At 38.4% G+C, this 21,164-nt stretch overlaps 1 protein-coding gene across 6 annotated transcripts in view; it reads right to left on the minus strand.

Annotated features, from left to right (window-relative positions):
• Positions 1-21,106, minus strand: part of CD1H11orf65 (chromosome D1 C11orf65 homolog) — a 60,106-nt gene extending 39,000 nt beyond the window's left edge. For 3 of the 6 annotated variants that reach the window (XM_042958121.1, XM_042958119.1, XM_042958115.1), the window contains exons 1-2: positions 21,008-21,082; positions 6,530-6,619 (exon numbers count right to left, since the gene is read on the minus strand). In XM_042958121.1, coding sequence (XP_042814055.1) covers positions 6,530-6,610 — 81 coding nt within the window. In that variant the 5' untranslated portion in view covers positions 6,611-6,619; positions 21,008-21,082. Of the gene's footprint in view, positions 1-6,529; positions 6,620-20,408; positions 20,477-20,996 lie in introns of those variants that run through there. The other 3 variants (XM_042958116.1, XM_042958117.1, XM_042958118.1) reach the window with 3 other exon arrangements.
• Positions 21,107-21,164: the final 58 nt, after the last annotated feature.

Below are 21,164 nucleotides of genomic sequence, written 5' to 3' on the forward strand. Positions count from 1 at the left end.
GAAGGAGCAGACCTCAAGATCACAAAAGCCATATATGAATGACCCAATGCTAATATCATCCTCAATGGGGAAAAACTGAGAGCTTTTCCCCTAAGGTCAGGAACAAGACAGGGATGTCCACTCTCGCCACTGTTATTCAACATAGTATTGGAAGTCTTAGCCTCTGCAATCTGACAACACAAAGAAATAAAAGGCATCCAAATCGGCCAGGAGGAGGTCAAACTTTCACTCTTCGCAGATGACATGATACTCTACATGAAAAACCCAAAAGATTCCACCGAAAAACTGCTAAAATTGATTCATGAATTCAGCAAAGTGGCAGGGTATAAATTCAATGCACAGAAATCAGTTGCATTCCTATACACCAACAATGAAGCGACAGAAAGAGAAATCAAGGAATCGATCCCTCTTATCGCACAAAAAAACACAGAATACCTAGGAATAAATCTAACCAAAGAGGTGAAATATCTATACACTGAAAACTATAGAAAGCTTATGAAAGAAATTGAAGAAGACACAGAAAAATGATAAAAGATTCCATGCTCCTGGATAGGAAGAACAAATATTGTTAAAATGTCGATACTACCCAAAGCAATCTACATATTCAATGCAATCCCTATCAAAGTAACACCAGCATTCTTCACAGAGCTAGAACAAATAATTCTAAAATTTGTATGGAACCAGAAAAGACCCCAAATAGCCACAGCAATCCTGAAAAAGAAAACCAAAGCAGGAGGCATCACAATCCCAGACTTCAAGCTATACTACAAAGCCGTAATCATCAAGACAGTACGGTAGTGGCACAAGAACAGACAGTCAGATCAATGGAACAGAATAGAGAACCCACAAATGGACCCACAACTGTATGGCCAACTAATCTTTGACAAAGCAGGAAAGAATATCCAGTGGAATAAAGACAGTCTCTTCAGCAAGTGGTGCTGGGAACACTGGACAGCGACATGCAGAAGAATGAACCTGGACCACTTTCTTACACCATACACAAAAATAAACTCAAAATGGATGAAAGACCTCAATGTAAGACAGGAAGCCATCAAAATCCTTGAGGCGAAAGCAAGAAAAAACCTCTTTGATCTTGCCCGCAGCAACTTCTTACTCAACACATCTCTGGAGTCAAGGGAAACAAAAGCAAAAATGAACTACTGGGACCTCATCAAAATAAAAACCTTCTGCACAGTGAAGGAAACAATCAGCAAAACTAAAAGGCAACCGATAGAATGGGAGAAGATATTTGCAAATGATGTATCAGATACAGGGTTAGTATCCAAAATCTACAAAGAACTTCTCAAACTCAACACCCAAAAAACAATCCAGTGAAGAAATGGGCAAAAGACATGAATAGACGCTTCTCCAAGGAAGACATCCAGATGGCCAAATGACACATGAAAAAATGCTCCACATCACTCATCATCAGAAAAATACAAATCAAAACCACAATGAGATACCATCTGACACCTGTCAGAATGGCTAACATTAACAACTCAGGCAACAACAGATGTTGGCAAGGATGCGGAGAAAGAGGATCTCTTTTGCATTGTTGGTGGCAATGCAAGCTGGTGCAGCCACTCTGGAAAACAGTATGGAGGTTCCTCAAAAAACTAAAAATAGAACTACCCTACGACCCAGCAATTGCACTATTAGGCATTTATCCACAGGATACAGGCGTGCTGTTTCGAAGGGACACATGCACCCCCACGTTTATAGTAGCACTATCAACAATAGCCAAAGTATGGAAAGAGCCCAAATGACCATCGATGGATGAATGGATAAAGAAGATGTGGTATATATATACAATGGAGTAGTACTCGGCAATCAAAAGGAATGAAATCTTGCCATTTGCAACTACGTGGATGGAACTGGAGGGTATCATGCTAAGTGAAATTATTCAGAGAAAGACAAAAATCACATGACTTCACATATATGAGGACTTTAAGAGACAAAACAGACAAACATAAGGGAAGGGAAACAAAAATAATATAAAACAGGGAAGGGGACAAAACAGAAGAGACTCATAAATATGGAGAACAAACTGAGGGTTACTGGGAGGGGGGATGGGCTAAATGGGTAAGGGGCATTAAGGAATCTACTCCTGAAATCATTGTTTCACTATATGCTAACTAATTTGGATGTAAATTTAAAAAAAATAAAAAGTAAATTGAATTTAAAAAAATCATATAAACAACTGGCTTCAGAATCAAACCAGAAATCAGTAACAGAAAGGTAACTAGAAAACTCCTAAATATTTGGTAATTAAATAACATACTTCTAAATAACCGATGGGTCAAGAAAAATCACAATAGAAACTGTAAAATATTTTAAAGTGCAAGGTAATAGGGACACCTGGGTAGCTCAGTTGGTTAAATGTCTAACCCTTGATTCCAGCTCAGGCTCAGGTCATGATCTCAGAGTTTGTGAGATCGAGCCCCGTGTCAGGCTCTGCACTGATAGCATGGAGCCTGCTTGGGATTCTCTGGGAGGGTAATAAAGTGCAATATTGTGCTGGAGTACAATAAAGAAAAAGAAGTAATAGGTATAAAGTTTACAAAGAAAAAAACAAAAGTCATTCAGAGATGACATGATTGGGTAGTAAATCCAAAGGTGTCTATAAAAAATCAATTAGAAATAATAAGCACATACTAGGTCAGCAGATAAAAATAAATTATATTTCTATAAACTAGAAATGAACAATTAGAAAATAAAATTGAAATTAATACCACTCACAGTAGCATCAAACAATGTCAAATACCCGTAAGTTACATGAAAGATACATAAGACTTCTACACTGCAAACTATAAAACCTTGTGGAGAAAAATTTTTAAAGATCTAAAACATGAAGATATGTACCAGGTTCATGAAAACTTGGAGTAGTAAAATGTCAGTTCTCCCCCAAACTGATCCTAATGCAATCCCAATTATAATCCCCACAAATATTTTTGCAAAAATTAATAAATTAATTCTACTATTTAAATGGAAATGCAAAAGCCCTAAAATAGCTGTGATAATCATGAAGAACATCACAGTTGGAGGACTTCGATGCCAATACTTATGACAAAGCTATAGTTACTAAGACAGTGTGGTACTGACCCAAATAAAGACAAATAAAGCAATGCAAATGAACAGAGACCACAGAAACACTTCACATATATGGAGACATGATCTAGTATTTTCAGTAAAAGGTACTTAATCATTTGGTTATCCATAAAGACAAAAATGAACTTTGCCTACACCTCTTATCACACACAAACATTAATTTGAGAGGATACTAGATCTCAACCTACAACAAAAGCAATCAAGCATCTAGAAAAAGCTTAAGGAAAATATATCCTGGCTTTGGATTAAACATTTCCCCCCAGATTTATTTCAATATAATTGACACGTAATATTGTGTTGGCTGAGCTGGACGTCTGCCTTAGGATCTTTTCCCACTGGGAAAGTTCTGATATTGTCACCTCTTTAGGCAAACATTTCTTTTTCATTTTTTAATGTTTATTTATTTTTGAGAGAGAGAGAGAGAGAGAGAGAATGAGTGGGGGAGGGGCAAAGAGAGGAGAACAGAAGATTGGAAGCAGGCTCCATTCTGACAGCAGAGAGCCCGATGTCAGGTTCAAACCCATGAACCCTGAGACTACGACCCAAGACATTCAACCGACCAAGCCACCCAGGAACCCCTGGGCAAACATCTCTTAAACAGGACACAGAAAGCACTAACCTTAAAGAACAAGGGATTAAATTGGACTTAATTAAAATGAAAGACTTCTCATTATCAAAAAAACATCTTTAAGAATGCAGTGTCTGGAGAAAAGACCTGCCCCACATGTATTCAATAAAGGACTTGTGGCCAGGATATATGAGAAACTTCTCCAAGTGAGTATTGACAGTGTACTAGTAGATGTAATGGGATTTGGGGGTTTGAAGATTGGGAGAGTAGGTTAAAAAAAAAAGGTGGGGGTTGGGATATTTATATCCTCATCAGACATAATAAGGAGTCACATAAGCCTATGTTAACATGATGGAACAAGAAACAAAGGTTTAAACATGCTCTTTTTAACATTTATTTATTTTTGAGAGAGAGGGAGACACAGAATCTGAAGCAGGCTCCAGGCTCTGAGCTGTCAGCACAGAGCCCGACGCAGGGCTCAAACTCATGAGCCATGAGATCATGACCTCAGCCAAAGTAGCTCACTTAACCAACTGGTCCACCCAGACGCCCCAGGTTTAAATTCTTTTTTTTTTTAATTTTTTAATGTTTTTTTAAATTTATTTTTGATAGAGAGACAGAGTGTGAATGGGGGAGTGGCAGAGAGAGACATTAACAAAGAATCCAAAGCAGGCTCCAGGCTCTGTGCTGTAAAGAAATAAGGCAATAAGGGCGTCTGGGTGGCTCAGTCGGCTATACCCTGACTCTTGATTTTGGCTCAGGTCATAATCTCACAGTTTGTTAGTTTGAGCAACATGTCCCCTTCTGTGCTGACAGCTCACAGCCTGCTTGGGATTCTCTCTCTCTGCCCCTCCCTCTCTCTCTGCCTCTTACCCCATCTCTCTCACAAAATAAATAAACAAAAATTAAGGTAACAAATAGAAGAACTAAAAAATCATTACATATGGTACTGGCAGGGCTGTGTAACGGGTAAGTAAGCTAAGTTCTCAATTATCTTTGCAGAAAATCAACAGGTCACTTCTGAAGTTGGCAGATAAAAAATAATTACACAAGCATGTTATATAGAAACAGAAATAACTACCAGAACATCTAAAACAAAAAGTAGTTCAGAGTGCTTCCCTTTAGAGTATGAGGGTAGAGAAGAATAGGAGGGGGTAAAAGATGTGCTTTTATTTGTAAGTTCTTCTATATTATTTTACTGAAAGAAATATATACATTATTTTGACTTAAAATATTTACACAAAAGAAAATACCTCCATTTACAGTAGTTTGACTATGCAAATTACTCACTTACTGGGCCAAGTAATGTGTTAAAATTAAGCATCCTTATTTAGAAATCCTCCTCTGAGCCACTTGAAAAAGAATATATCGAGATTTAAGATCAAATGTTTTCTCTTTGAGTCTTAGAACTATTTAAATTATCCTTAGATTTGAACCATGGCTTTCATGGTTGCTTTTTTTCAGTTTCTAACCACTTTTTAAATCCAACTGCTCAGTCACACCTTCTATTGCATGGGACACCATTTTATCTCCAAATACAACGCGCTTTAATCCTTTCAACATACAGATCTTATCTAAATTGATCACAATTTTAAGAAAGATATTTTAGGGGCACCTGCGTGGCTCAGTTGGTTAAGCGTCTGACTCAGCTTAGGTCATGACCTCACAGTTCATGGGTTCCAGCCCCGTGTTGGGCTCTGTGCTGACAGCCCAGAGCCTGGAGCCTGCTTCAGATTCTGTGTCTCCCTCTCTCTCTACTCCTCTCCTATGCATACTCTGTCTCTGCCTCTCAAAAATGAATATTAAAATAATTTAAAAAAATTTTTATGTTTTTATTTATTTTGAGAGGAAGAGAGAGAGAGCAGAGGAGGGGCAGAGAGAGAGAGAGGGAGAGAGAATCCCAAGCAGGCTCTGAGCATCAACAGAGCATGATGCGGGGCTTGAACTCAGAAACCGTGAGATCATGACCTGAGCCAAAGTCAGATGATTAACCGACTTAGCCACCCAGGTGCCCCAATCACCTGTTTCCGATTCTGTGTCTCCCTCTCTCTCTGCCCCTCCCCTGTTCACGCTCTGTCTCTGTCTCAAGAATAAACATTAAAAAAATTTTTTTTAAAAGCATTAAAAAAATTTTTAAGGAAATTATTATTTTAGTATCGGAGATCAAGAGTTAGGGGTTTTATGGCTTGAAAGAGGCAAAAGAAACACATAATGGAAGCTATTTTGTAAGACTCGATTAACGGATCATGTGTGTTAGAAACAGAGCCATCGCACTTCACGTATAATTATCAGGCGCAGACAGTGTTGCTACAAACACAGAAGAAAGAGTGAAGTCATTTTAGTTATTGGCTCTCACTCAACCAGGTAAGTCAACCTGGAATATTCCTTTCACCAATGAGACCAGCTCTACCCAGACTAAAGCATGACAAAGTGTATTAACTCAGATACAGTTTATTATTAAACTTTAAGTCTTCAAGAGTCAAGTACTCGATAACTATTTAATGAGTGAATGAATGTATCCCTAACACTTTCTCAGAAACCTGATTGCTGAGTCAAGAAATAGTTTTAGAGGTAAAAGCCAAAGGATCCTATTCGTGATACTTTCACTGATCATAGTTATTTTCAGAGTGCCTGACCCTGACCGGCAGCTCAGTAAGGATTTGCGAGGCTAATGGAATGATTAATTAATGTTAACTTTCTGAACTTCTAAAAAATGGGTGCTTTTAAAGCAAAGGGTGGTACACCAATCTGTAAATATACTAAAAATTATTGAATTATACACTTTCAACAGGTGAACCTTATGCTATATAAACTATATCACAATAAGATTACAAAACAATGAAACAAACTCACAAGAAAACGTTTCCAGGCCTTCTGAATGACTCTGGCAGCTTTATCCCTCTTTGTAAGTTCTGATTCCTGTTCCCAAGGCATTTGAAAGTCCTAAAATAAGCAAAAAGTGTATATCTAAAATTTCTTTATAAACTCCAATGTGAAACTCACTAGAACTCAGGAAAAGTTAAATAGAAAGTTGAATAAAGGAAATAATAAAGATGAGATGTGGTATCAAGATAATTATAATAAAAAATAAAAATTGTTACCTACTATTGATTGCCTTATATGTTCCAATTTGTTTCTTTTTTCTAATTTATTTAATTATTTTAAAAAATGTTTATTTATTTCTGAGAGAGAGAGAGGGGAAGGGATACAAAGAGAGGGATACAGAGAATTTCAAGCAGGCTCCATACTGTCAGCACAGAGCCTCTTGTGGGGCTCAAACCCATGAACCGTGAGATCATGACCTGATCTGAAGCTGGATGCTTAACCAACTGAGCCACCCAGTTCTAATTTAAACAACAACCTTGCATAGTAGATTTTACCAGTATGCTGGTGCTAGAGACATAGAGATTGCACTTCAAGGCCTATGGTCAAATAGTGATTAACAAAGCCAGTATTAAACCCAAGGCAGCTAGTGTTGAAAATCCACGACCTTTCACGGCCCCATTCAATGACTTCAAATAAATTGTTATTATTCAACATATACAGTGACAGAGTTTCACCCAAAAACTTACCCAGGCCCCTAACCTAGAATTAGAGATGATTATAGAATTTTTCCTTCTTTGTAAATATGCTGACTAGTCAATCATGCATTAAATTGTCAGAAAAAGAGATGACTATTAAGACAAAACAAAATCACCAGTTCTACCCATAATTTTTATTAATACTGTGAAGAAATAAGTAATAGGGAAGTCAGACACACTTTACGATTTATGAGTCCTTTAAAAAGCTGCAGTAGACAGAGAGGATCCTGGGAAGAAAGTGGACTAGGAAGCACCAGGAATCTGTCTCCACTTCTAGACAACTGTGCTGGCAGAATCTAACATAACTCTTTTAGAACTCTGGTGTCTATTGAAGGCTTGCAACTTCCAGGGGAAGGCTTGGGAGGTAACTTGTGGTTAACTCCAGTCAATTTCTGCTCTTAGCCCAGTAGCAGCTACCCATTCCCTCACCGCAGCCCCAGCAGCAGGCAGCTGTGTACATGTTTCTGGAATAGCTTGCACACTTGTGGGAGCCAGGGTGGACAAAAAGGGACTCTGTCCTCCAATCCAGGAGATCTGTGCTCTGATTGTTGGTTGCTGCTTCTGATCACACAGGTATAGACAAACAGGCAGGCAGCCTTTGGTGATGCACCTTCACCCCCCCACTGTTGTTGCAAGCCCTTCCCATTTGGCAACTTCCAGGGAACTTAACGGGTTTTTCCTTCCCTCTAGATTGTTGTCCTTTCCCCTTAGGAGAGCCAGATATTAAAAATGAGGACATTCAAAAATAACAACACATATGGAGAAAACTGAGAAATTATCAGTCATTTCCAGAGAAAGGTACAGACTCACAAAAGAACTGAGAAGACCTTAAGTTTACAATTCAAACTGATCCTTGACTGATCCTTGTAGCCTGTAACAATTAAACACACACACACACACACACACACACACACACACACACACACAGAGTAAATTCAGGGGAAGGGAAAGAATCTGATTTCCAGAGTTCCTGCATTATTAAACTGAAATATCCAGTTTTCAATACAAAATTATAAGGCATATAAAGAAACACAAAATTATGTCTCATTCAAAGGAAATTAAAAAATCAATAGAAACTGACCCTGAAAAAGACCTGATGGCAGATCTACTAGACAAAGACCTGAACACCAATGTCTTAAAGATGCTCAAAAACTAAAGGAAGATGTGGAGAAATTCAAGAAATGATGCACAAAATGGAAATATCAATAAAGAGACAAAAACTAAAAAAAGACCAAACAGAAACTCTGAAGCTGAAAAGTAGAATAACTGAAAGGAACAATTCATTAGTGGGATTCAAAGGCAGAGTTGAGCAGGCAGAAGAAAGTAACCAGCCTTGATTCTTGAAGATAACTTGAAGATAAACAATGGAAATTGACAAGTCTGAGAAACAGAAAGAAAAAAGATGAAAGAAAAGTAAGCAGAGCTTAAGAGACCTATGGTACACCAGTAAGCAGACCAACATGCATGCTGTGGGAGTCCCAGAAGGAAAAGAGAAGAAGGGGGAGGAGAGAATATCTCAAGGAATACTGGCTGAAAAATGCCAAACTTAATTTTTTTTAATGTTTATTTATTTTTGACACAGAGAAAGAGAGACAGAGCATGAGCGGGGGAGGGGCAGAGAGAGAGAGGGAGGCACAGAATCCGAAGCAGGCTCTAGGCTCTGAGCTGTCAGCACAGAGCCCGACGCATGGCTCGAACTCATAGACTCTGAGATCATGACCTGAGCTGAAGTCGGACGCTCAACCAACTGAGCCACCCGGGCACCCGAAAAATGCCCAATTTGATGAAAAACATAAATATAAACATCCCAGAAGCTCAACAAACTCCAATTAAGATGGACTAAAAGATACATCCTCACCAAGACACATTATAATTAAACTTTTGAAAGCCAAAGATAAAGAGAAACTCTTGAAAACAGCAAGAGAGAAAAAATTCATCACATACAAAGAATTTTTAATATGTTAACAGATTTCTCATCAGAAACTTTGGAGGCCAGAAGGCAGTGGGCCAATCTTCTCAATGAAAAAAAAAACTATCAGGCAAGAATCCTGTGTCTAGCGAAACTGTCCTTCAAGAGTAAGGGAGAAATTAAGACACTGAAGATAAACAAAAGCTGTAAAAGTTCATTGCCACTAGACCTGCCCTGCAAGAAATGCTCAAGAGAGTCCTACAGGCAAAAATGGAGGACATTTGACAGTAACCCAAAATTGTATAAAGAAACAGAAGTTTCGATAAAGGTAAATATATGGATAGTTATAAAAGCCAGTGTTACTGTAACAATGGTTTGTAACTAAAGTTTTTGTTTTATACACGATTTAAGAGAACAATATATTTTAAAAAATTATTAGTCTAAAAATAGTATTATTGTAACTTTGGTTTGTAATTTCACATACTGTTTTCTATGTAATTTAAGAGACAAGTATATTTAAAATAACTATTAGATTATGTTTTGGGGCATACAATGTATAAAGGTGTAATTTTGTGATAACAACAATTGAAAGGAGTTGGGATAGAGGTGTAAAAGAGGAGGTTTTGTATGGCACTGAAGTTAAACTGGCATAAATTCACAATGGAGTGCTATAACTTTAGGATGTTAGATGTAATCTCCACGGTAACCACAAAGGAAACAGGTATAGAATATACACAAAAGGAAATGAGAAATGAATTTAAATGTTTCATTATAAACAAATCAGCTGAACACAAAAGAATACAGTAAGGCAGAAAATGATAAACAGAGAAGTCATAAATCATAAAGAAAACAAATAGCAAAATGACATAAGTAAGGTCCTCCTCATCAGTAATTACTTTAAATGTAAACGGTTTAAACTCTCTATTCAAAATACAGAGATTTGCAGAATGGATAAAAACACAAAACTATATGCTATCTAAAATAGACTCACTTTAGATTCAAAGACACACATAGATTGAAAGTGAAAAGACTGAAAAAGATATTCCATGCACATAGTAGCCAAAAAGAGAGGACAGGTGGCTATCTTAATATCAGACAAAATAGACTTTAAATCAAAAAAGTTTATAATAGACAAAAGATATTATACATTAAAAAAGGTTCAACACAATAAGAAAAAATAACAATTATAAACATTTATGTATCTAGTAAAAGACCAGCAAAATATAAGAAGCAAAAAATGACAGAACTGAAAGGAAGATTAGACATTTATATGCCACAGATATATGTCTCTCTAGATAGCTTTTCTATAATATCTATATATATCTATAATATTATATATATGTTTGTATATATAGCTTTTCCATAATTGTTGGAGATGTCAATACCCCACTCTCAATAATGACAGAACAACCAGACAGAAGGTAAACAAGGAAACAGAGGACTTGAAAAACACAATAAATCAACTTGATCTAGCAAATACAGAACATTCTACCAAATAACAGCAGCATTCACATTTTTCTCAAGTATACGATGGACATTTTCCAGAATAGACCATACCTTAGGCCTCAACATATTACATCTCAATATATTTCAAAAGAAATACACTTCTTTTGAAGTTATAAGTCAGTAACAGGTGAAACTGGAAAATTTACACATTTGTGGAAATTAAACATCATACTCCTAAACAACCAATGGATCAAAGAAGAAATCACATGGGAAATTAGGAAAATGAAAACTAAAACACAACATAGCAAAACTTATAGAAAGCAGTGAAAGTAGTGTTAAGAGGAAAGCTTACAGCTCAAATCAACAATCTAACTAAAACTTACAGAACTAGTAAAAGAATAAACTAAACCCAAAGCTAGCTGAAGAAAGATTAGAACAAGAGATAAAAACAAACAGAAAAACAATAGAGTAAACCAATGAAACCAAAGCTGATTCTTTGAAAAGATCGACAAAATTAGCAAATCTTTAGCTAGATAGACAGAGAAGAAATTTACTTCTAGTAATTCAGGAATGAGAGTGAGGACATTACTACTTATTCTGCAGAAATGAAAGAAACATTAACTGTGAACTAGTCGCAGTTTATAGTTGTGTTTGATATACTTGATGAAACTGACAAACTGACAAATTCCTAAAAATACAAGACCTACCAAGACTAAATCACAAAGAAACAGAACATCTGGTTAAATCTATAACTAGAATAAGGAGACTGAATCAGTAATCAAAAATCTCCCAACAAATAAAAGCCCTGGACCTGATGGCTTCACTGTGAATTACACCAAACATTTAAGGAAATTACCAATCCTTATTAAACTTTTCCAAAAAAACTGAAGAGAAGGGAACACTTTCTAGCTTGTTCTATGAGGTCAGCATTACCCTGATACAAAGGTAGACAAATACTACAAGAAAACCACACACCAACATTCCTACGAACATTGATGCAAAAATCCTGAACAAAATACTACCAAACCAAACTTAGCAGTATATTCAACAGATTACACACCATAAACAAACTGTATTTACTCCTGGAATTCAAGGGTGGTTCCATATACAACTATCAATCAATTTAACACACAACTTTAACAGATCGTGATCATCTCAATTGATGCAAAAAAAAAAAAAAAAGCACTTGACAAAATTCAACACCCTTTCATGAAAGCCCTCAATAAACTAGGAATAGAAGAAAACTGCCTCAATATAAAAAAACCTTTTATGAAAATCCACAGTAAACCTGATACTCAGTGAAAAGACTGAAAATTCTGTCTGTAACACCTGGAACAGGACAAGGTTGTCTACGTTCACCACCTCTATTCAACATAGTACCGGAAGTTCCAGTCTAAACAATTAGGCAAGGAAAAGAAACAGAAGTCACTCAAATGGGAAAGGAAGAAGTAAAACTATCTATTCTGGATAATATGATCTTGAAAGTATAAAATCTAATTGTTCCACAAAAAAACCTTTAGAACTAAAAAATGAATTCAGCAAGCAGCAGGATATGAAGTCACCACATAAATCAGTTGTACTTCTCTATAATAACGATAAACAATTTGAAAAAGAAATTACAAAATAATCATATATGTATATACATATATATGCGCCTATATATGTGCGCATATATATATGTGTGTGTGTATGCGTGTATATATATATATATATATATATATACACGCATACACACACACATACATAGGCATCAAATAGAATAAAATATTTAGGAATTAATTTCATCAAGGAGGTGAAAGACTTGTACAATGAAAACTATAAAACAATGTTAGATGAAATTAAAAAGACATAAATGGAAATACCATCTCATGTTCATGGTTTGGAAGACAATATTTTTAAGATGTCAATACTATGCAAAGTGACCTGCAGATTGAATGCAATCCCTAACACAATTCCAATGACGTTTCTTTTTTTTTTTTTTGCAGAAATACAAAAGCCCACTTCAAAATTTAGATGGAATCTCAAGGGATCCAGAATAGCCAAAACAAGCTTGAAAAAGAAAGAAGCTGGAGGACACACACTTCCTAATTTCAAAACTTATTACACAACTGCAGTACTCAGAACAATATGACACTGGCCTAAAGCCAAACACACAAACTGAATAGACATCCCAGAAATAAACCTTTACATACATGTCAAATGATTTTTGACAGGTGCCAAAACCATTCCATGGGGGAAGAACAATCTTCTCAACTAACAGTGTTGAGAAAACTGGATACTCACGTGTAAAAGAATGGAGTTACACTCTTTTCCAGCACCACATACAAAAATTAACTCAAAATGGATCAAAGTCTTAAATGTAACACCTAAAACCATAAACTACTTAGAAAACAACAGGGCAAAAGCCCTAAAACATTGGATTTGGTGATGACTTCTTGGGTATGACACCAAAGGAATAAGCAACGAAAGTAAAAATAGACAAACGAGACTTCATGAAAAAGTAAAATTCTATACATCAAAATTCTATGCCAAAGACACCATCAACAGAATATAAAGGCAACTCACAGAGTAGGAGAAGATATTTGCAAACCATGTATCTGAGAAGGGCTTAATATCCAGAGTAACTCCCAGAGAACTCCCAACAACAAAAGAACCAACGATCTGATTAAAAAATGGACAATACAGATATTTCTCCAAATATCATAAACAGCCAATAATCACCACAAAAACACGCTCAACATCATTAATCATTAGGGAAATGCACATAAAAACTATCATGAGATACTGCCTCGTACCCAGTAGGATGGTGCCTATCAAAAAAAAAAAAAAAAAAAAAAAACACCCCAGAAAGAAATGTTGGCAAAGGTGTGGAGAAATGGGCATTTGTGCGCACTGCTGACAGGAATATAAAATGCTGCAACCCTGTGGAAAAGGATATGGCAATCTTTCAAAAAACTAAAAATAAGTTTACCATATGATCTAGCAATTTCATTTGTGGGCATAAACCTAAAAGAATTGAAAGGAGGGTCTCAAAGAGATATTTGTACACCTAAGTTCATAGCAGCGTTATTCACAACAGCTAAACACAGAAGTGACCTGAGCGTCCATCGATGGAGAGCCAACAAAATGTGGTATTGACATACAGTGGAATATTATTCGGCCATTAAAAGAATGGAAATCTGACATGTGCTGCAATGTGGACAAAGCTTGAGGATGTTATGCTAATTAAAACCAGTCATAAAAAGACAAATACTGTATGATTTTACCTGTACAAGATAGTTATAGTAGTCAAAATCATAGACACAGTAAGTAGACGGTGGTTGCCAGTGGCACAGAAGGGGTACGGGGTGGTTATCCTTTAATGGGCATGGTGTTTCAGTCTTGTAAAATGAAAAGAGCTATGGAGATGGATGGAGGCGATGGCTGCACAACATCATGAATGTGTTCAATACCACTAAGCTGTACACTTAAAAGTGGTTAAGATGCATATTTTATCACACCTAAAATAAAGCTGTAGTACGCTCAATCCTTTTAAGCACTTATTACCCTAAAAAGGATGTCATTCAAAACTGAATGACTGATTGGGTCAAATAATGAAACTGTTCTAATATTACTCCAGTGTTATCAGAGAAGTGTAATGCAAGAATCTTGTTTGCCTAGGTTATATAAACGATTTGCAATTCTACTTGTTGGTGGCACACAGAGAGGAGATGCAAGCTCTACATAAGCTTTGCAAGTAAGCCCCTGTTTGTGGCAGTTTTCATACACATAACCCCAGGAGGAAGACTACTGAACTGAAAGCCTGCAGGTGTGGATTAGTTTCCGTTCACACTGTTACCTAACAGAACCGGAGACGAACAGCTCAACATCTTTAAGCTTCAGTTTCATAAACTGTAAAATCAAAGCACTGCAATAAATTAACTCCAACAGCACTTTCAAGTGTCACAATTCTGTGAGTTTACATTATAAAGGATTCAATGCTGCAATAGTCAAATATAAAGGAAAAAAAAAAGCACCGCACTGAACACAGGGAGAACATTGGGTTTTACTTAATCTCTGTTATTAATACTTCACAGTATAAATAATGTTATTCACTACCTTTATAACAGCAGTGTGGTTGTGAGATGCTTTATCAGAGTCTCACCTAAGGGAATAAATGTTACTCAAAATTTAAAATTCTCAACTTCTACTTACTTGTGAAATGTGAGAGTTATAAGGATTTATAAATCCCAAACCCCTTAAGTATTTAAATACATAACAGACATCAACTAATACGTGTATTGTATTTAAAGAGACAAAGACCAAACACAAAAATTCTCTAAAGGATATGCCATTTATAGGAAAAATTAAAGAAAAAATCTATATATTTTAATTGGCTATTTTCTCTCTCTTTTTTTTTTGTAAGCTTAAAACAGGAAATGTTTTCTTCCTATTATGGAGTTTTAAAAATTGACATTTTTAGGGTAGGGACAAAGTGCTCTGTGAAAAAGTGTCTGAATTTTTTCTCTTCAAATAGTTTTTTTTTTTTTTAATTTTTTTTTTCACGTTTATTTATTTTTGAGACAGAGAGAGACAGAGCATGAACGGGGAAGGGTCAGAGAGAGGGAGACACAGAATCCAAAACAGGCTCCAGGCTCTGAGCTGTCAGCATAGAGCCCGACGCGGGGCTCGAACTCACTAACTGTGAGATCGTGACCTGAGCCGAAGTCGGCCGCCCAACCGAGCCACCCAGGCGCCCCTCTCTTCAAATAGTTTTAACAATATAGGAGGCAGAGGGATATAGGTTAAGTCTATGGGTCTAGAGTAGGATAAACTGGGGTTTGAATCTTAGAAAAAAGTCCACCTCATACTCAGTTGTGTGATCTTGTGTAAGTTATTTAACTTATTCCAGCTTCAGTTTCCTCATCTGTAAAATAAGGGGACTCACAGTACTGATCTCATAGAGCTAATTTGAGCTTCAGTTTTCTCATCTGTAAAATATGGGGACTCACAGGGGTGCCTGGATGGCTCAGTTGGTCAAGCGTCAGACTTTGGCTCAGGTCATGATCTCACGGTTTGTAATGATCTCACGGTTTGTGAGTTGGAGCCCCGCATCGGGCTCTGTGCTGACAGCTCAGAGCCTGAAGCCTGCTTCGGATTCTGTGTCTCCATGTCTCTCTGTCCCTCCCCAACTTGCACTCGCTCGCTCTAAGATAAACAAACATTAAAAAATTTTTTTTTAGTGTCTGCTTAACTTTCTAAAAACTGGCATCTATTTATCAATACCTGATACATATCTCTATATATCTATGATCCTTACAAGTGGTGTCTGATATATTAATAAATATACATAACAATTAAGATATATGTATATATAAGATATATATATATATAGATATATAAGATATATATGAGATATCTATCTATCTATCTATATCTATCTATCTATCTATATCTATATATATCTTGCTCTTAATCTTGCTTGAGTTCTTACTGGTACTTCAGTCCCCTTGTTTGGATGGGGTTTAGTAGGATGGGTGTTGGGAATTTAGGGCAGATTTTAACATTTCATTTATATCATGCAGCCATTAAAAACTGTTTTGAATTGGGGCGCCTGGGTGGCGCAGTCGGTTAAGCGTCCGACTTCAGCCAGGTCACGATCTCACGGTCCATGAGTTCGAGCCCCGCGTCAGGCTCTGGGCTGATGGCTCGGAGCCTGGAGCCTGTTTCCGATTCTGTGTCTCCCTCTCTCTCTGCCCCTCCCCCGTTCATGCTCTGTCTCTCTCTGTCTCAAAAATAAATAAAAAACGTTGAAAAAAAAAAAAACTGTTTTGAATAAATATTTATTGAAGTGAATTATACAACGGATGATAAAGAAGGCTAAAAGTAGTACATATTAATTTGTTACTGGCTTGAGCACAAAGCTGAATGGAGGGGGTCATTCTCACACCCCAAGAACTCCGTAGACAGAACAGCAGGAGTGAAGGCACTGAAAACAGGAAGGTGGGACAGGACGAAGGCCAGTGTGACTGTAGCCAGAGACAGAGAAGACGTGGGAGATAAAGGCAGAGGAGGAGTGGGATCACAGGTCCTACAGGACCTTGAATCCTGGAAAGTGAGAATTTTAAGTGTGACGGGTGGCTGTTGGGAGGGTTACACCAGAGGAGCAACATCACCTATCTTGTGTTTTCTTAAGTATCTCTCCAACTGGTGGCAAAAGGAAACTAAAAAACTAAGCTATCGCTCTGGCTCCGCCATGAGTAATTATACAGTCATAACTATGTAAATATTAGTATTAACTCTACTGGCATTAAAACAGTAATACCCCATAATTATATAGCCTACGATAATACCACCCATGATAATATGAATTTGAATATCACATGATTGGCGACTGGCTCCTGTCTCCAAAGCAGGCTGACTCTGGAACAACTCAAGCTTATACTGTATGCAATTAAAATTTCTTAAGCCTACCTAGTATGATGGCAGGATTCTTGTTGTGTTTTTAATCAGGAAGATGAGGGCAGAGGATGAGTATGTGTAAATATGTGTGTTGTGGCACTTCGGTCCAAGAGGTTTGCAACAGGAAGTTACCAGATAATAACTAAATCTAAAAGACACCAAGGGGGCACGTGGGTTAAGCATCCAACTTTGGCTCAGGTCACGATCTCAGTTTGTGAGTTCGAGCCCTGCATTAGACTCTCTGCTGTTACCTCAGAGCCCACTTTGGATCCCCTGTCCCCGCCTCTCAGCGCCTCTCCCGCCTTCTCTCAAAAATAAACAAACCATAAAAATAAAGAAAAGACACCAAGAGCAGGGGCACTTGGCTGGTTTAGTCAGTAGAGCATGAAACTCTAGATCTCAGGGTTGGGAGTTTGATCCCCATGTTGGGTATAGAGATTAGTTAAAAATAAAATCTTACGACAAATACAAAACAAGTAGACTAACAGGTTATTTAAAATATGGAGGTAAAAACTCAAGGAAATGCACGTGCAATAAAGACAGAATAGTGGGATGAAAAATGATCAGGGCTATGTTGGCACAAGTAGTCAGGGAAGGCCCCTCTATTAAGAAGACTGATTTTCAAGATGCAAAGAGACAGGACAGTTGCAGGAGACTGTTCTAGGCAGAGAAGATAAAAACGCCCTGAGATAAAAGCTTGGTGTGTTCAAGGGGCTGAAAGCCAGCAAGCAGTATTGCTGGAGCTTTGAGAAGAGGCAGAAGTTGGGGGGGGGGGAGGTGAGAGGGGTACCAGGAGCCGCACTATAATCAGGTGGGAAGTGGACTATCAACTACTGCTTTATCAACTACTGGTTTGGACAGTGCACTACAGCTTGTACTGGCTGAGTGGAACCAAAATTTAAATGCTCAGGAATTTTGTGAGCTGGTTTTTAAATACAGGGACTACTAAAGATTATTTAAATTTAGAGTAAAATAAAGTTAACTAATACTCAAAATTTATCCCCTACCAGTGATCTTACTATTACAGGGGACCGTAATATACCACCTGAAAACATGCCACTCTGGCACAAGGACTATTTAATTTTTTAACGTTTATTATTTTTGAGAGAGAGAGAGAGAAGAGACAGAGTGTGAGTCGGGGAGGGACAGAGAGAGGGAGACAAAGAATCTGAAGCAGGATCCAGGCTGCGAGCTGTCAGCACAGACCCTGAAGCAGGGCTCAAACCCATGAACTGTGACATCATGACCTGAACCGAAGTCGGACGCTTAACTGACTTGACCCACCCAGGTGCCCCTGCGTAAGAATTATTTAGAGCTGAAGGCAATCTAGAAAGAACAGAGGCAGGAAAATCTCTCTATCCTTCCCACCTGTTTAAAAGCAGGACACAAATTTGCCTTTGCAAAGGTGTTGCCTCTCTGCTTTCCCATCCCAATAGGAGAAAAATAACCATGATCACCAGACACAAAAAGTTGACACTGACACAGGTCTTTACAAATCTAACTAAAATAACCCCTACCTTTTAATAGTTTCTCCAATATATTTACCTTCCCACAATTTACTACCTCTATAAATCCAAACTCCTTTCATCACTCTTTGTTAAAATGGTATATAAATCCCTGGGTCTAATGAACGTCCTCTTTGGGTTTTTAATTCCTTTTCTGGGAGACCCCCAATTTTATGCATGTAAAATTGAAATATTAACATCAAATAAAATATTTGTCTTTTCTCTGGTCAATCTGTCTTTTGTCAGTTTAATGTGCAGGTCTCAATTTTAAAACTTAAAATAGTAAAGTTTTTTCCTTTCCTACACTACATTTTACTGTTTATTTCTTGAGGTTATTTACGTTCACTGCAGAGGCATTACTGACAACTTTGGCTGGATTCTTTGTTGTGGGCCCTGCCCTGTATGTGGTAGGATGTTGAGCAGTCTCCGTACTCTACCCACCAGACACTGGAAGCACAGTTGTGACAACCGAAAAATGTCTCCAGAAACTGCCAAATGTCCCCTGGGGAGCAAAACCACCTGTAGTTGAGAACTACTAGTCTCCATATGTTGTCTTTCGGTATATGTGTGGTGTAAATAATGTCATGGTGCACTACCACACGTCTTCCCAATACCTGAGGTCATTTCGGTGTCTCGAAATTGGTCGTGGCCAGGCTATTTTCATCACAGAAACTGACAAAAACTATAAACCAGGACTTGATTTATTGTTCTGCTGGTTGTCTAGATTTAACAAAGTGGTATCGAAAATGTTAACGGACACTAAATTTATAAACGTGTTGTACGGGTCACCATTACATCAGGAATAGCACAAAATACTGACACAGTATCTTCCAGTATTTGTAATTGACATGATTCGGAAACCAGTCACACCACAGAGGAGTGATGCTATCCCACATATTTCAAGGAAGGGAACGTGCTCAATTGCATCAAATGCTGAAGGGTCAAGTAAATTAAGAATAAAGAACGACATTTGGCCAGATAAAGTCGCTGGTAACCTTGAGAAGTAGTTTTCAGCTGAGTAGCAAGGAAGAAGGCCAGGGATTGGGTGGAGGAAGAGGCCAAATCCAGACAGCAGGTACAGTAGCAAGTGCTTAGAATTCTGTCAAGAAGAAGCTACAGGGGCCCTTGGGTGGCTCAGTCGGTTGAGTGTCTGACTTTGGCTTGGGTCATGATCTCATGGTTCATAGGTTCAAGCCCATGTTGGGCTCTGTGCTGACAGCTCAGAGCCTGGAGCCTGCTTCATATTCTGTTTTCCCCTCTCTCTGCTCCTCCCCTGCTCGGCTCAGTCTGTCTCTCTAAAAAATAAATAAAAACATTGAAAAAAAAAAAAAGCAGATACAGAGCAACAGCTGGTGGACAGGAATGGATTCCCAGGGTGGTTTTGTTGTTTTTTTTTTTAATAGGACAGACATTAAAGCATATTAAAATGTTATTAGGTATGATCCCATAGTGAGGGAGAAATTTTAAGTGCAAAAGGGATAAACTGAAGGGTGGCAAAAAGTCTTTGGAGGAGGTTTAAGAGTCAAGAAAGGGGGTGGTAGGGACAGCTGGTGGCCTTAGATAAAAAGTGATACTGCTTTCACAGGGTTATTACTATGAGGCTCTAAATAAATGCACCAACCTGAAAACACTGCATACATTGTAAGACACTAGAAAGTACTATAAAACCACTGCTCAAGTAACGAAGGAATTTACTACACCAGCTTCCAATTACAGATTCAGAAATGGAAGGTTTTCGTCTACCCCAACTCGGTGATGATTTTTATTAAATCGATTATGGCTCCACTAGTCTTTTATCTTCATGAGAAAAAGCCTACAAGGTAAGTCTCTGAATTCTCAGTTCCACTTACTTTAAAAGCTGGGAAGGAGTACTAAAGTTAATTTGCTGGGATCGGAACCTCTTATCTTGTTTTAATGAACAAACCAAGGTGTTTCAGGACCTTTCTCAGTTTTGTAATCTCGCTCCTCCTTTTTTCCTGTGCTTTCTGCCGAGGGCGGAGGAGGGCAGACGCTCTTCCATCTCTACATAACGAAAACCATTTCACGGGTAGAACGGAAAAAAGGTGAGGCGGGTTAACAAGTACTTCGCCCCCGGCCTCCAGGGAGACGAAACTGCGTCTCCGCGGAGGGGCGAGGATCGGGGACCGTGAGGCTGTAGGCCGAACAGGAGCCGCGTCAGCCAGGGCCGCGCGAGTTCCCCGAGGCCGAGCCGAGGACGCAGGGCTCAGTCGTGGGCAGCGCTGGAAACCGGAGGCTGGAGGCCCGGGGATGGGGGCGCTTCAGGGAGACCAAACGTTTTTACGGGGGTCGGCTGGGGAGCGGAACTCAAGCGCAGGGGCGGGGGGCGCTTTAGGGCGCTGGACAAGGGTGGTCTTAGAACAGAGGCTACAGAGAGGAGAGACCAGCTGTGATATGGGCACACACGGTAGGGGTACAACCTTCCCTTCACCTTTCTACGCCGCTGTACCTGGCTCCGCAGAACTTCTCGTTAGCACTGCAAACGGAAGCTACGCACCTCTACTTCCGTTCTGGCCCCTTTCAAGGCCCCGCCCCGGTCTGTCCCTCGGCCCCGCCCCGCCCCGCCCCAAGGCCCCGCCCCTCAGCGC

This window comes from Panthera tigris, chromosome D1, assembly GCF_018350195.1.
Source record: "Panthera tigris isolate Pti1 chromosome D1, P.tigris_Pti1_mat1.1, whole genome shotgun sequence".
Taxonomy (NCBI): domain Eukaryota; kingdom Metazoa; phylum Chordata; class Mammalia; order Carnivora; family Felidae; genus Panthera; species Panthera tigris.